The sequence below is a fragment of the Anolis sagrei genome, chromosome 3 (genome assembly GCF_037176765.1).
Source record: "Anolis sagrei isolate rAnoSag1 chromosome 3, rAnoSag1.mat, whole genome shotgun sequence".
Lineage (NCBI taxonomy): Eukaryota > Metazoa > Chordata > Lepidosauria > Squamata > Dactyloidae > Anolis > Anolis sagrei.
Window position 1 is genome coordinate 214,245,216 of NC_090023.1, and position 14,737 is coordinate 214,259,952.

At 44.8% G+C, this 14,737-nt stretch overlaps 1 protein-coding gene across 4 annotated transcripts in view; it reads left to right on the forward strand.

The window, feature by feature from the left end:
* The window catches only part of NT5C2 (5'-nucleotidase, cytosolic II), an 85,224-nt gene that overhangs the window by 57,824 nt on the left and 12,663 nt on the right, over window positions 1-14,737 (forward strand). For 2 of the 4 annotated variants that reach the window (XM_060768310.2, XM_060768312.2), the window contains 8 exons: window positions 838-933; window positions 1,314-1,373; window positions 1,557-1,648; window positions 1,808-1,865; window positions 9,319-9,412; window positions 11,843-11,896; window positions 12,617-12,700; window positions 14,147-14,188. In XM_060768310.2, coding sequence (XP_060624293.2) covers window positions 838-933; window positions 1,314-1,373; window positions 1,557-1,648; window positions 1,808-1,865; window positions 9,319-9,412; window positions 11,843-11,896; window positions 12,617-12,700; window positions 14,147-14,188 — 580 coding nt within the window. Of the gene's footprint in view, window positions 1-650; window positions 741-837; window positions 934-1,313; window positions 1,374-1,556; window positions 1,649-1,807; window positions 1,866-9,318; window positions 9,413-11,842; window positions 11,897-12,616; window positions 12,701-14,146; window positions 14,189-14,737 lie in introns of those variants that run through there. The other 2 variants (XM_060768315.2, XM_060768311.2) reach the window with 2 other exon arrangements.

Below are 14,737 nucleotides of genomic sequence, written 5' to 3' on the forward strand. Positions count from 1 at the left end.
TCAGAGCTTATTGGGGGAGTTAGGAAGAGAAACTGGAGAAAGTGGGTGCTTGCACACCTCATCCATATGTATCTTTAGCTATTAAAATCTGCCATTCACCCTTTCCTCCTAATGAGAACAGTACTATGTTTAAAGAAACAATTACTGCAGTTGTGTCTGGTTTGATCTCAGTATTGATTATAGTTAAAGAACTTCAGATAAGCTATTGGTTTTGTAAAATTCCCTCCACAACCATTTAGCCATATATGAGTAATGTATTCAGGGTGCTGCAAATACATTTGCAATGTTCACATGTTACACTAAAGCAAAGAAGTGCATGAGTTGTAGTCAGCTATGTGTGTGTGTTCCTACTCCTCCTTTCTTACATATGACTGCGTGGACTGTCTCTGACTTGTCCAGTTTTGTTTCACGTTTAACTATGATAAGTTTTGAACATGCTAGTTTTAAGCAGTGATTTCTAAAGTGTTAACTACAGTTGTGGGGTTTAGGAACAATGCAGATTGTGATAAATTGTCAGTGGAAGTAAAAGCTTCTAAACGTGTCCTCCTGGCTTCAGGAGACTTTTCTGTTAAGAAAAATGAAGTAATTATAAAAGAATCAATCAACTGTACATTTAAAACAGGCAATGCAGACTATTTTTTCCTCTGCAGCTAAACAAAAGTTCAATGGGACTCTGTCAACAAAGTGTCCTCCTTAGGGTCAGATACTAGTTTGGACAGAACGTGATAGAACTGGTTCAGGTATGCTATTCTAATAGACTATCTTTCAAAGTCTTGCTGTTTATAACAGCTTGGTATACAATGCTTAAATAAACTCTTGCATTTCTTTGTTAATTAGAGGCCTGGTATTTGATTCTCTTTATGGAAATCTACTGAAAGTTGATGCCTATGGGAATATCCTAGTATGCGCACATGGCTTTAACTTCATGAGAGGGTAAGTACCGTGTACAAAGTCAATTATTTAAGAAGTAGGTTGCTTTCTTCATACACAGATATTCCTTGGCATGGGGTGGAGCTAATGAGTATGCATGAATAGGACTGAGCTGATAAAGTGTCTTTTGAAAAATTCCCTTCAGGTGTCATTTGAACACTAGTATTTCCAAATATTTGTTTGGAAATTATTTTCCTGTTATCCTCATATTGTGCAGTCTATTAAAGCGTAGGGACTTTGATAATCCAGTTAGACAGACTAATAAGCAAATTTGGAATAAATATGAGCAAGTGTTATTCAGCTATAACTGTCTTGGTATAGTAATCATTGTACCAACACACTCACTTTATTCCTTCCCTTCTCTTGCACACCCCTCAAACAAGATACAATGGTTTGTTAAGCCACAGTTTCCAAGGACTGGTGAAAATAGTTTCTTCTCTATGGTAAATATGCTATTAAGTATCACATTTAATCTTGTAGACAGAAGAGTGCATATACTAACCACATTTCCTGTATAGCAGTATTTTAATCGAAATAATTTTACTATCTCTTAGGGGTTATAGCCCTGAGATATATGGTACTGACATGATTAATTGGAGCATTCCCTTGTCCCTTTCATTTTTCAGGCCAGATATCCGAGAGCAGTATCCTAATAAATTTATTCAGAGGGATGATACTGACAGGTTTTACATTTTAAACACACTGTTCAATTTACCAGGTGAGATCATAGATTGAAGTGGGGGTAGGGGAAGCAATATTAGGATTTAACATTACAAATATTGGTTTGCATGAATTGTATGAGCTTCTCTTTAACTTATTATTTATTTTATATGTATAGTCATGCCTTGGGTTTACGTCTGGCTTTGCTTCTTTGTAGAGACCTATTTGCTGGCCTGTCTGGTGGATTTTTTTACTAACTGCGCCAGGTATTCAAGGTGAGTGAATGTGTCTGTGCTGGTTGCATAAATTTGAGGGAGATTTGCTATGTTCACTACCTTTTTTTCCATTTCAAGTATACAAAGTTAATGCTGATCTTTCTGTCTGTAATTCACTGAAACATTAGAGTACATGGAAGTACTTAGAGGCTTGTTTATTTTGTTAAAACTTGTGATTACAACTACATAAGGTTCACAAGGCTTCATCATTCACAGCAGGTGGGAAAACTGCTCACTTAAAACCAGTATGTAAACACTATTCTTTAATGTAGAAAGAGGGTTTCCTGTCGTAGTCACTGTGAATCGTACACTTGATATCTTCGCGCATGCGCAAGCAAATTTCGGAACCTTCTAGAAATAAAAGAATGCTATTCAGACCCGGCTAACCCCGCCCCCCTCTCCCCGAGTATAAGTACCCCGTGGGCGGGGTTAGCCAACAGTTCTCTTTTCCGCGTCATTTTGGAAGCAACTAGAGAACCTCTCTCTCTCGCTAGAACGAGTTTCTTGTATACTCAGGCTGACCAGGACTGTACTTTGACCAAGGATACCTCTTTCTGATTTGGACTTATTTCCTCGAGTGTTACTGACCCGGACTGAAACTTGACTATTCTATTTATCTCCAACCCTGACCACCGGCTCGTTTGACGATCCTTTTGCCTATCGCTATGTCTACCTCATCTTTTAAAAGGTGCGCGAACGCCAACTGTCCGAACACTTTCCCGGACACGGATGGCCACTCGTTCTGTTTAGCGTGCCTGGGTGAGGGCCACCTCACCCAATCCTGTCCAGTTTGTCTGGCTTTTACAGCGCAGACGAGGAAAAATAGGGAGTCTCGTCTTAAGGCTGCCCTTTATGAGAAGGCTCTCCTGCCGCCCGCGAGCCAGACCGCCAACTCGGGGGAATCAATTTCACTTACCTCGAGCCGCAGCGAACCCTCGGGCCGTAGCGAGCCCCCGGCGAAGTAAAAGGCCAAGAAACCGAAAGAGAAAGGGACCCAAGATGGCCGCCGGCCTCTTCTGGCGAAGAAAACGGCCTCCAAAAAGGCGGGAAGTGCTACGGCTGTTTCCTCGCCAGCTATCCGTGGGGAAACCCCCCATGGAAGCCTAGTGCGGCCTCTAGCGGCAGGAAATGGAGTTGCGCTAAACGCGCCCAGCGCTCTGCTAAGCCCTCGCGGGCTGACCGAGGAGGAACCGATAAGCAGAGCCGCGTTGTCTCCAGCCGCTCTCGCCCTCCCTGCTCAGGAGAGCTGCGTCCCCTCCGAGACCGAGGGGCCCCAAGTGACCTTCAACCGTCCACCCACCCTGACTCCGATCCCATCCGGGAGCCAGGCCTTCGGGGGCATCTACAACGCCCCGCCCCTTCTGGTGGAGACTCCTCCCACGGAGAGAGCCGGGACGCCGATACCGGCGGCTGCCAGCGCTCCTCCACAGGCAGCAGGAGCCTTATCGGGGGAGGGATTGCACCCACAGGCCCCGCTTCCGCCAGAAATCCTCCCTCCGGCGGCTCAACAGTTTGTTTCTCCCAGGGCTGCTCTCTTACCATCTGGGCGTCCGAGACGATCCCGATCGCCCTCCAGAGGGAGTGGGAACTCCCGATATCACAGGCGTCGCTCTTCCAACAGGCGCAGAGCCCGAGGACGCCCATCCACCTCCTCCTCGTCGTCATCATCCTCCTCCTCCTCTTCCTCTCCCAGATCGAGACTGCACCGGCGTTCCAGGGCATCGCGTTCCTGCTCTTCACAACGGAGGACCTGCTCATCAGGCTCCATGCCACCCTCGGGTTATTGGCAGCTTAACCAGTCGGGCCAACTTGTCTTCGTGGCGGCTCCCATGCCTATGCCTCCCCCCATGCCCATCCCACCGGCGGCTGCTGCCATTAGGGGAATGCAATCCCCGCCGGCTGCACTTCCTACTTCAGCGACTCTGCACGCCCCGATGAACGTTGCCCCCACGTCTGAGACTCAAGCCTCAAGAGGGGCACCCTGTGCAGCCCCCACACCTAATGTTTCAAATCCTGCTGCTGACTTTGTGAATCAAGGTGTGTGTAACCCTCCCTCTGTGCCTAATGATTCTTATGATTTGCCCATTGTGCCGGCCTCCCGCGAACTGAACCTTTGTGCTCCTACAGGGGCTGTGACATTGACTCATCCATTTACCACCCCTGTGGCCCCATTGGGGGTTATGGCTTTGCCTCAACCATTGGGGGCTGTGGCTTCACCTCAACCACCTACCACCCCTGTGGTCCCATTAACCACCCTTGTGGTGGATTTACCAAGCGCCCCTGTACAGGACAATGGGGACCAAGCGGGAACTGACTCTGACTCTGAGCCCCCCGACGCCCCACTGCTGGGGACTGAGGGCACTCCTGTTGCTCTACCAGCCGATTTTAATAAATTTGCAGCACTTGTAGAACGAATGATCAAGGCACTGGGCATTCCAGCTCCGAAACCCCCGGAGCATGTGGAAGACTTTATGTTCACTTCGGATGAACAAAATGTAGTCCCCTCTTCCACCCTCCCTATGCTACCATACCTACTAAAACTAGCCAAAGTAGCTGATGTGTCCCCGTCCTCGGTCCCCGCTGTCCCGCGGCGCCTAGACAATCTTTATAAGATTGATATGTCTGCTGCAAAGTGGGTCTCGGTTCCCCCTAAGGCGAATACTGTTGTGGCAGAAGTTACTAAGAACAAGCGCCCTAGGAACCCCACTACAGCGCCACCTGATAGGGAGGGCAGGAAACTTGACTCGCTGGGAAAGAAGGTCCACCTTGCTGCCAGCCTTTTCACTCGCATGGCCCACTATGCGACCTATATGAGTGGGTATCAAACATCCCTTTGGAATAGGATGGCACCCCTCATTGACTCCGTGCCTACGGATGACCAACATCAGCCTAGGGCACTACAAAATGAAGCTTTGGTGTTGTCCAAGCTTCAGAAAGATTTCGCCAAGCATATGGCGGAAACATCGGGAAATCTGTTTGCTACGGCCACGTCTATTAGAAGACATGCTTGGTTAAGGGCCTCTAACCTCTCGGAGGAAGGGAAGGCCCTCGCTGAAGACCTTCCCTTCCACGAGGAAGGGTTGTTCAATCCCAACACAGACGATAGCCTTAAACAAAAGCAAGATGTTAGACAATCTGCCTCCAAGTTCGGCTACGTCTGGCAACCCTATCAACAGCAAAAGTCCAGATGGCAACCCTCCCCCTCCTCCTATCGAAAGCCCTCGGGAGTTTTCCCCTCAGGCTCTTATAGAAATAGACCAGGGGGACAACCCAGATACCAGGGAGGCAGACGGACTCCCTATTTTCAAAAACCGAGATTGCAACCCTTCCAGGGTAAACCCAAAACCGGTGGCGCCTCCAAGAAGCGCCTTTGATGTCCCCTGTCAGGGGGCAGAGGAGGAGCCTCCCGAAACCCTTTGTTCTCCCCAGGTTGACCTACCTTGCAGCCCCCCCTTTACCCCCATACCGAACCCCACAGAGGGTCCCACCATTTTCGTAGACAGATTGTCTGCCTTTTACCCTGCATGGGCGGAAATCACCTCCGATTCTTGGGTATTGTCAATTGTTTCCAGGGGGTACCTGATTGAATTTGAAGACTACCCGAGAGTGGGCACCATTCGGGATACTCAATGTTCCTCCCAGTTGATGCAAGAGGTCTATATGTTGTTACAAAAGGGGGCGGTCTCCGTTGTTGACTCCACAGTTGTTCCGTATTGTTTTTTCTCCCGCTACTTCCTTGTATCCAAAAAGGGAGGTGGGCTGCGACCCATCCTAGATTTGAGAGCACTAAATAAATTTATCAAGCCAAAGAGATTTCGCATGGTAACTATTGCATCAATTACACCCCTCATTTCCATGGGTTCCTGGTTTGCTACCATCGATCTCAGGGATGCGTATTTCCATATCTCCATCGCCCCACACCACCGCAGGTTTCTCTCATTTAGGGTGCAAGGGCAGACCTATTGCTTTAATGTCCTCCCCTTTGGGCTTTCTACAGCCCCAAGAGTTTTCACAAAATGCATGGCGGTGGTGGCGGCTCACCTGAGAACCAGGGGGATCACCGTTTACCCTTATATTGATGATTGGCTCTTGGTAGCTAGTTCCCGTCACAAACTTCAAAAACATATCTCCATGGTTTTGTCTCTCCTCCAGTCTCTGGGCCTCATCGTCAACTGGGAGAAGTCCATGCTGACGCCATCGCAACGGATCCAATTCATCGGGGCCCTCATCGACTCCACCCACGAGAAGGTCTTCCTCCCGGAGGAGCGGTTTCTCAATCTTCGAGACCTGGTGGACCAAGTTGTGACCGCACCTCAGGTCACAGCCAAACACATACAGACCGTGCTGGGGCACATGGCCTCGACCACGTCAGTGATCCGATACGCCAGACTGCGAATGCGACCTCTTCAAATTTGGTTCTTGTCCAACTTCAACCCCCTACTGGACAGGCCCTCCATGAAACTCTCCCCACCCCAATGGGTTCGCTCCTCCCTCTACCACTGGTTGGACCCGGATTGGGCGTGCTCGGGATTGTCATTCCATACCCCATCTGCCACCATCACGGTCACCACAGACGCTTCCCTTACGGGGTGGGGTGCGCACACCCAAGGTCTTGTCGCACACGGGACTTGGTCGGCACACGACGCCATGCTGCACATAAACATCTTAGAACTCATGGCCGTCGAAAACGCTCTAAAATCGTTCGAAAGAGTAGTCGCAAATCAGGTAGTACACATTCTCACCGACAACACCACGGTGATGTACTACCTGAACAAGCAGGGAGGCACCCACTCACCAACACTGCTGGCACTGTCAACACGAATATGGGAGTGGTGCATACACAGGGGTATTCACTTGTTGGCAACACATGTCCCAGGGGAGCAGAATTTGCTAGCAGACGCACTCAGTCGGAACCCCCTGGCCCACCACGAGTGGTCCCTCAACAACGCAGAGACTCACAGGCTGTTCCTTGCGTGGGGTTTTCCCGAAATAGACCTATTTGCGACACGTTTCAACGCCAAGTGTCCCATGTTCTGCTCCAGGACATACCCCTCCCCAGAAGAAGGATGCTTGGGGGACGCGTTCCTGCAGTCATGGTCGGGCCGCCCGACTTACGCGTTCCCCCCATTTCCCCTCCTGTTGAGGGTGGCAGCAAAGATCCTCCAAGACAATGCCCATTGTATCCTGATAGCGCCGTGGTGGCCCAGACAGCCGTGGTTCCCCCTCCTCAACCAGCTGTCACGAGGAATATTTTTTCGATTCCCCCCCAGAGCAGATCTCCTCACTGCACAACAGAACCTAGTATTGTACCCAGAGGTACACAAGTTGAGATTAACCGCGTGGAGAATCCTGCCCGCCAACCTTCATGCGCCTCAGACCTTTCCCCCGCAGTGCTGAGAATTATTGAAGCAGCCCACAGATCCTCCACCAGGCGATCTTACCTGTATAAGTGGAATCGTTTTTCCTCCTTTTCTAGATCGCGAGGGGTAGACCCCTCCCTTGCCCCCACTCCAATCATCTTGGACTTTTTGACATCCTTATCAGAAGCTGGTCTACAACATTCCTCCTTGAAGTGCTACCTTGCTGCCATATCATGGTTTAGAAGGAAACAGGGTCTTCCCTCCTGCTTTACAGACCCCTTGATTAGAACCTTTTTGAGAGGAATCGCGAACATTACACCTTCCATAACTCCCATCGTCCCTTCTTGGAGCCTGGAGGTGGTGCTAGATGCTTTGACCAAGCCTCCATTCGAACCCATGGCAACTGTTAGCCTCACTTATCTATCATGGAAAACTGCCTTTCTAGTGGCCATTACCTCTGCCAGACGCGCCAGTGAACTGTGTGCATTCAGGGCAGACCCTCCATACCTCAGGTTCCACTTAGATAAGGTCGTCCTCAGGACTGACATTGCTTTCCTGCCTAAGGTTTCGTCGCGGTTCCACACTTCACAGGAAGTAGTACTCCCATCACTCTTTCAGAATCCTGCTTCACCTTTGGAGAGACATTTACATTTACTCGACGTTCGTCGTGCTCTTGCGTTCTACACGGATAGAACTTCGTCTGCCAGGAAAACTAACAAACTCTTCATCAAATATCGCTCTGATGTACTCGGGTTACCTGTCTCTCCACAGAGGTTGGCCTCATGGATTGTATCAACAATACAGCTTTCTTACAAGATGGCCAACAAGGAACTCCCCCTCCCTGTGAGGGGACATTCGACTAGAGCAGTCTCCACATCGGTTGCTTTCTGGAAGGGAGTCCCTTTAGACTCTATCTGCCGAGCAGCTATTTGGGCCTCTCCTTTGTCCTTTGTCTCTCACTATAAACTAGATTTAGTCTCTAAGAGGGACGCCCAGTTTGGCAGAGCAGTACTTTTTTCAGCGGTGGCATGACACCCACCATCCTGTACTCTTAGCTCGCCAGTCTATCAAGTGTACGATTCACAGTGACTACGACAGGAAATTATAAGTTGCTTACCTGTAACTGTAGTTTCCTGAGTAGTCACCTGTGAATTCGTACACACCCGCCCTCCTCCCCTCGAGTTCATGCCACGCCTTCTGGCTGCCTTTGCGGCGGAAGAGAACTGTTGGCTAACCCCGCCCACGGGGTACTTATACTCGGGGAGAGGGGGGCGGGGTTAGCCGGGTCTGAATAGCATTCTTTTATTTCTAGAAGGTTCCGAAAGTTGCTTGCGCATGCGCGAAGATATCAAGTGTACGAATTCACAGGTGACTACTCAGGAAACTACAGTTACAGGTAAGCAACTTATAAACTTTTTTCATCTTGAGGGCTAGACTACCAGTGTAGAAAACTGGATGGTCTTAATGAGTGGGACTCTGTCTCAGTTTTCTCTGTTGATACGAGATCCTAACACCTAAAGTCACATGTTTATCCATGAGTATGATTTTGTGAAAAAAGGACTTGGCTGATACTTGGAAGAGTAGCTCGTTGAAGTTGATCTGACTCCCCTTGCACAATGCTTGTCCAAATCAAGATGACATGTAGCACATGGATGTACCTGACTACCATTGAAGAAGCAAATTCACTTCAAGAAGTATATTCATGTGCTGGGATAGGATGGAATGCACAAGGGGAAAACAATAAGATATTATCTGTAAAGCAAAGTTTGCTCCTAGTTGGGGTAGTCAGTGACATGAAGGAGAATTCCTCTGTTGATTATTCATACCTGCTGGGGCCCTAAGATTTAGAAGAGGGTCAGATCTTGACTGTGCTGGATAGGGAAAGAACCCCTGGAAACCACAACATATATGTTTATAAGTAAACCAAAGCAAGTTTAAAAGAACCACCCAAGTTAAAGGGGATAAGATGTTTTGGAAATCTGCAGCTATTGCCATATATTATTCATACAAGATTCTTGAGGCCTATATACTATTATCAATGGTTGTTACTTCTATATGTGTAACATCTCTCTGTTGTTCCATTTCTCTCCTAGCTGTGAAACAGGGTTTAAAGATGGAGACCTCTTCATGTCCTTTAGGAGTATGTTTCAGGATGTGAGAGATGCTGTGGATTGGGTTCATTATAAGGTGATTGTGATTTTCAGATTACCTGTTTAATTCAACAGCATTTTCTGGATTTTAGGGTAATTAGGGTACTGTAATTTGAAGACTATTAAATTTGTTTTTCCACCCAATGAGTAAATATTAAATGCTAGTTAAGTGCCCATTAATAAGATTGGAGGGGAGGGTAGTGAATGAAAAAGCAGTTTCCTTATGCTCTTCCATCTGTTCTCTAAAGTGGTCTCTTATCCAGGAACAGTTCAGAGAGAGTACTGCCACTTGGCTGCAGCTGATGAACTGTGTTATGTGTGGGGTTTTTTTTTTAGTGTTCCTTATTTTTCTACTTCAGCTTGGTGTCTTCTAGTAAATACTAAGTTCTACCATTTGAATGACATCATCAAGAAGGCTAAAAGAGCAATCCACAAGTATCTGATTAACCCTTTGTGTCAGCTGATCAAAAGAGACCAAAATTCTCAACCATATTACTCATTGCTGCATTGGATGAGGACAGAGCATAGCTCCATTCTCAGTCAAATGAAAACAAAAGCTTGGATGAGGATGATGCCAGTAAAACAATTCAGATACCAAAAAGCTCACGGGCTTCATAGCTTGAAAGTGTAAGTGAAAAAGCTATTGCCATTCAGACCACTCATACCAGTGAGCACACAGACTTCAGAACCTGAAGCCATAAGTAAATTGACCACTCTCATTAACTTGGGTGGTGAGAGGCATATTTCTCAACGAGCTGCAGAATTAATCTTAATAAAGATTTTTGTGATATCTTAATATGAGTGACCTGAGGGAAAGTCCCCTCTGATTCAACATTGTCAGCATTAAGAAAAACATAATTATTAAGAAGGTTAGAAAGGATAAAGGTAAAAAAAAACAAAGGTAAGTCAAAAGGCTTACTGTCTCAGTCTGCCCAGAGGGAGAAAGGGAATTCCTTGGAGCTAGCATGTTCAAGTCTTTAGGACACCATCTCGAGTTAAGATTCTTTGCAGAAGGAAGTGAAGCAGGAAAGGTTCCCAACAATTCAGAAGGCTACAGTTTCAAGCATACAGCTGTGCTATTTGCTGGGCAATCAGGCAGGTACCACTTGAAGTGCTAACGTATTGAGGGTGGACGGGATTACCCTTTTAAATCCAAGCCTAACGGCTGGAATACAGGATAGGTTTCTGGTTTTCTGAGTGCAGTTTCCACAGGCTCAGGCATGGGAACTGAATCAATGGTGGCAGTGGACTCTACTGTTACTAATCAATAGATTCAAAGGTGCAAAACAATATTTCAGAGTAAGCCTTTTCAACTTCAAAGGATTTACATATTTTGTTTGTTTAAGGAAATTACTGGATCATCTTATTTTGGCAATAATGAAGTTCAACAGCAATACATTTACTTAATTGACAACATGTTATAAGGAGGAGAAACATCAGAAGAGCCTCAGAGTTAGCAGACATTGTTAATGCAGAGTTTGAGTCAAGCAGATTTGGGGGTCAAGCAGATTTGGGGAAACCAAGCAAGCATGTGGAGAAAAAAAAAACCAAGTTGAATTTAGGAATAATATAAGTAATAGGAATAATTTGATAGAAGGGGAGCTTAGAACAGGAGGAAAAGGTTCGAATTTGATGGATTGGAATTCTTTGGATAAAGATTGTATAGTGGAACCACATAAATCTTGAGTATTTGGGTTGGATACTTTTAAAGTCTACTTAGGAAAGTATTAGTTACCTTGGATCATAAAGTTCTAGATCAGGGTGACTGTGCAGAAAATGATATCAAAGTCCTTGGAAATCCCTGATTTGCAAGCAGAGTTCAAGACTCAAGCAGCCACTCCCACTCTTAAGGGACACAGCTTAGGTATATCCCAGTGATTGTGAATTGCTCCTTTAGCCTCCCTGAGAAGATTAATAGTTATTGTGAATAATCATTTTAGGAAGATTGAAGGAGCAATCCACCCCTGCCATAGCTGTACTTAAAAGAGAAGGGAAGGTCAGTCAATTTCCAAATTTTAAATTTGAATCTGAGTGGCTTTAATTCATGCACATTGCAAGGCTATGTAACAATACTGAAGGAGTGAGAAAAGGTACTGGATAAAATGATTTAGAAGTTCGGTCTCCTCCTTGATCATCTGGTCCAAGGGATTACCCCAATGGCTGTGGCTTGTTCCTTCAGCCTTCCTAGAATGATCATTCACAGTAAATATCAATCTCTCATATTTGTTTCTCATATCATGAATGAGCTCTAGGACATCTACCCCTCCACTGAGCTCTACTTGAAGCCAATCTCTTGACACACTAAGCTGTGAAAAGAACTTTCTGTACCTACTGTCACTTGTCCAAGATGATATATCATTTTACAACATGATGACAGATGGAAGGTTATACTAATATGAAACCTGAGTAAGATGTCTGGTAGACCTCTACATCTACTGTGCCTTATAAGGATTCCTTTTCCCCCCAGGGATCACTCAAAGAGAAGACAGTTGAGAATCTGGAAAAGTATGTGGTGAAAGATGTAAGTGTGAAACACTTTTTTTATTACAGGAAGACCCATTGTGATTTATTTTACACAATAGTTAAAGAAGTAACACTGTATAGGTTTTGTTGAATAATTCCAGTCAACTTAGTTGTGTCAATAGCGAAAGGAGAAGGGGACAAAACAGTAATTATACATCACTTCTTTTTAAAAAGGAATTATTTTGAGGACACGGGAGAGAACAGAGCTAAAGTATCCCAAACTGAATGTTAATATAAGCATCATTTTATTCTAAAATTAGCCAGTAAAGCCTCCTTACTTCCTGCAGCCTCCCATTTTAAGTCCATCAAGTTTCTGGTTACATGTTATAAAAAGTATCTTGTAATTATTTCCAGGTCAAATAGAAATTTAGAACAAGTTGAAACCTGTCAATCTAATCCAAATGTTTAGCATTAGACTGACAGAGAAGCCTTTCATATGGAACATAGTACACTATAGGCATCCACAATATGGTGCTTTTATCTTAAGTGAACTGTGATGTATTCCCAGAACCAGTGCAGGAGATTCAATGGTTCATAGCTGAGATCTGCCAGATTGTAGAAGGCATTTAATCCAACTGAAATAAACATGTTGAACTTTTCAGAATAGGAGAACACACAGCCATTCCAGCTAGGAGGCTTGAAAGGTCCGCCAAGATAAGGGTTTCAGCTTAAGTGATGAGATGACAAACAGATTTTATATAAATACTTGTTATTTCAGGGAAAGCTGCCTTTACTGTTGAGCCGCATGAATGAAGTGGGAAAGGTGTTCCTTGCCACAAACAGTGACTATAAATACACGGATGTAAGTTATTAGATTGATGATTTATTGCTTCCTTTGTTGTAATTCAGTGTTTTGTTGTTGTTGTTGTTGTCATATTTAGACAATTTCTTTATGGCTTGTGGAGCCCCAAAAGTTCCAGTCACTATCTGCCACATCTCAGCTGATTATCCATTTGCAGGCTTCAAGATGCATTGTTTCTCCATTGCTATTTAGTGGACGAACAGCGACCCTTCCTGAATCAGAGATTCATATTTTCACCTCTTCAGTGGAGTTAATCATATCACTGTTTCTTCACTGCTGAAGAATGTATGATTGTATCCTCTTATGCAGTGTTTCTCAACCTTCCTAATGCCACGTCCCCTTAATACAGTTTCTCTCATTATTTTTGTTGCTACTTCATAATTGTAATTTTGCAATTGTTATGAACCATAATGTAAATATCTGATATGCAGGATGTATTTTCATTCACTGGACCAAATTTGAAATCAATACCCGATACGCCCAAATTTGAACACTGGGGGGGGGGGGGGGGTGATTTTGTCATTTCGGAGTTGTGGTTGCTGGGATTTATAGTTAACCTACAATCAAAAAGCATTCTGAACTTCACCAATGATGGAATTGAACAAAACTTGGCACAAAGAACTCCCATGACCAACAGAAAATAATGGAAGGGTTTGGTGACCACTGACCTCGAATTTTAGAGTTGTTGTTCACCTATATCCATAGAGCACTATGGACTCAAACAATGATGGATCTGGACCAAAACTTGGCACAAATACTCAATATGCCTTTATGTGAACACTGGTGGAATTTGGGGGAAATAGACCTTGATATTTGGGAGTTGGAGTTGCTGGGATATATAGTTCACCTACAATCAAAGAGCATTCTGAACCCCACCAATGATAGAAGTGGGCCAAACTTCCCGCACAGAAACCCCATGCCATGAAGGGACTCGCTGGCTTGAGCCTTCCTCCAGCCTCGCACGCTCTCCCTCACGCACACATGTGCATCACACTGCCATGTGCCGAGCATGCCTGTTCTCCCCTCTCTGTCTGGAGTCTCAGAAAGAGCCCTACCCCTTGATTGAGAGACTGGCTGAGAGGCCGGCCAGTAACTGTGGAGGAGGGCTTTTAATGGGAGGATTCACAGCCTGTTTCCAAAAAGGAAAAGGACAGGTGGAGAGACCTTCAGCTTTCTCTGCCAAAGGGGTTCCTAAGAAAATCAGAAATACATGTTTTCTAATAATCTTTGGTGACCCCTCTGAAATCCCCTTGTGACCTCTGCAGGGGTCCCGACCTCCAGGTTGAGAAACGCTGCTCTTATGCATCCTTTGAAATCTAGACCCCAGTCCTTAGCTGCCTTCATATAGTAGTAGCTTTGTCTGGAAAATGTGTGAATAAAAAGTATGGTCATATAAAATAAAATGTCTGTTATATATCTAAGTCTTAGTTTTACTCTGTCTTTCAGAAAATTATGACATATCTGTTTGATTTTCCACATGGACCAAAGGTGAGTGTTGACAAAATTGTCGCTTTAGTATTATCCAGTATATATTACAATAATTAAATAAGTAGGGAACCAAGCTCACTTCTACTTCGCAGAGAAAACAAAGTACTTATTTAATGTTGTATTTGTTAAATTCAACTTCCATTAACTTTAGAACTATTATAGAACAGATGCATTTAAACTAAAATATACCAATATGACAGTAGTGATAAGAAATAGAATCCACTGAAATATAATTGTGATCGAATATATCCATAGCTGTGTGAGCGGAATTCTTTATTTACCAGGCACCATGAATACTGTGCCATAATGAATGTTTTTTTAATTCCAAATATTTATATATTTGGCTCCAAAAATTAAATGTATCAGATTTTAATGAAATCTAAAACATTGTTTAAAGAAAACACAACTATTCAGAAAATAGTGTGCACAAAGCTTACTGAAAGAAACACATTTTTAACATGCATCAAAAAACTATGATTAATTGGACATGTCGAAATTCTGATGGAAGAACTTTCTAAATAGTAGAAGCCACAAATATGAAATTGCTGC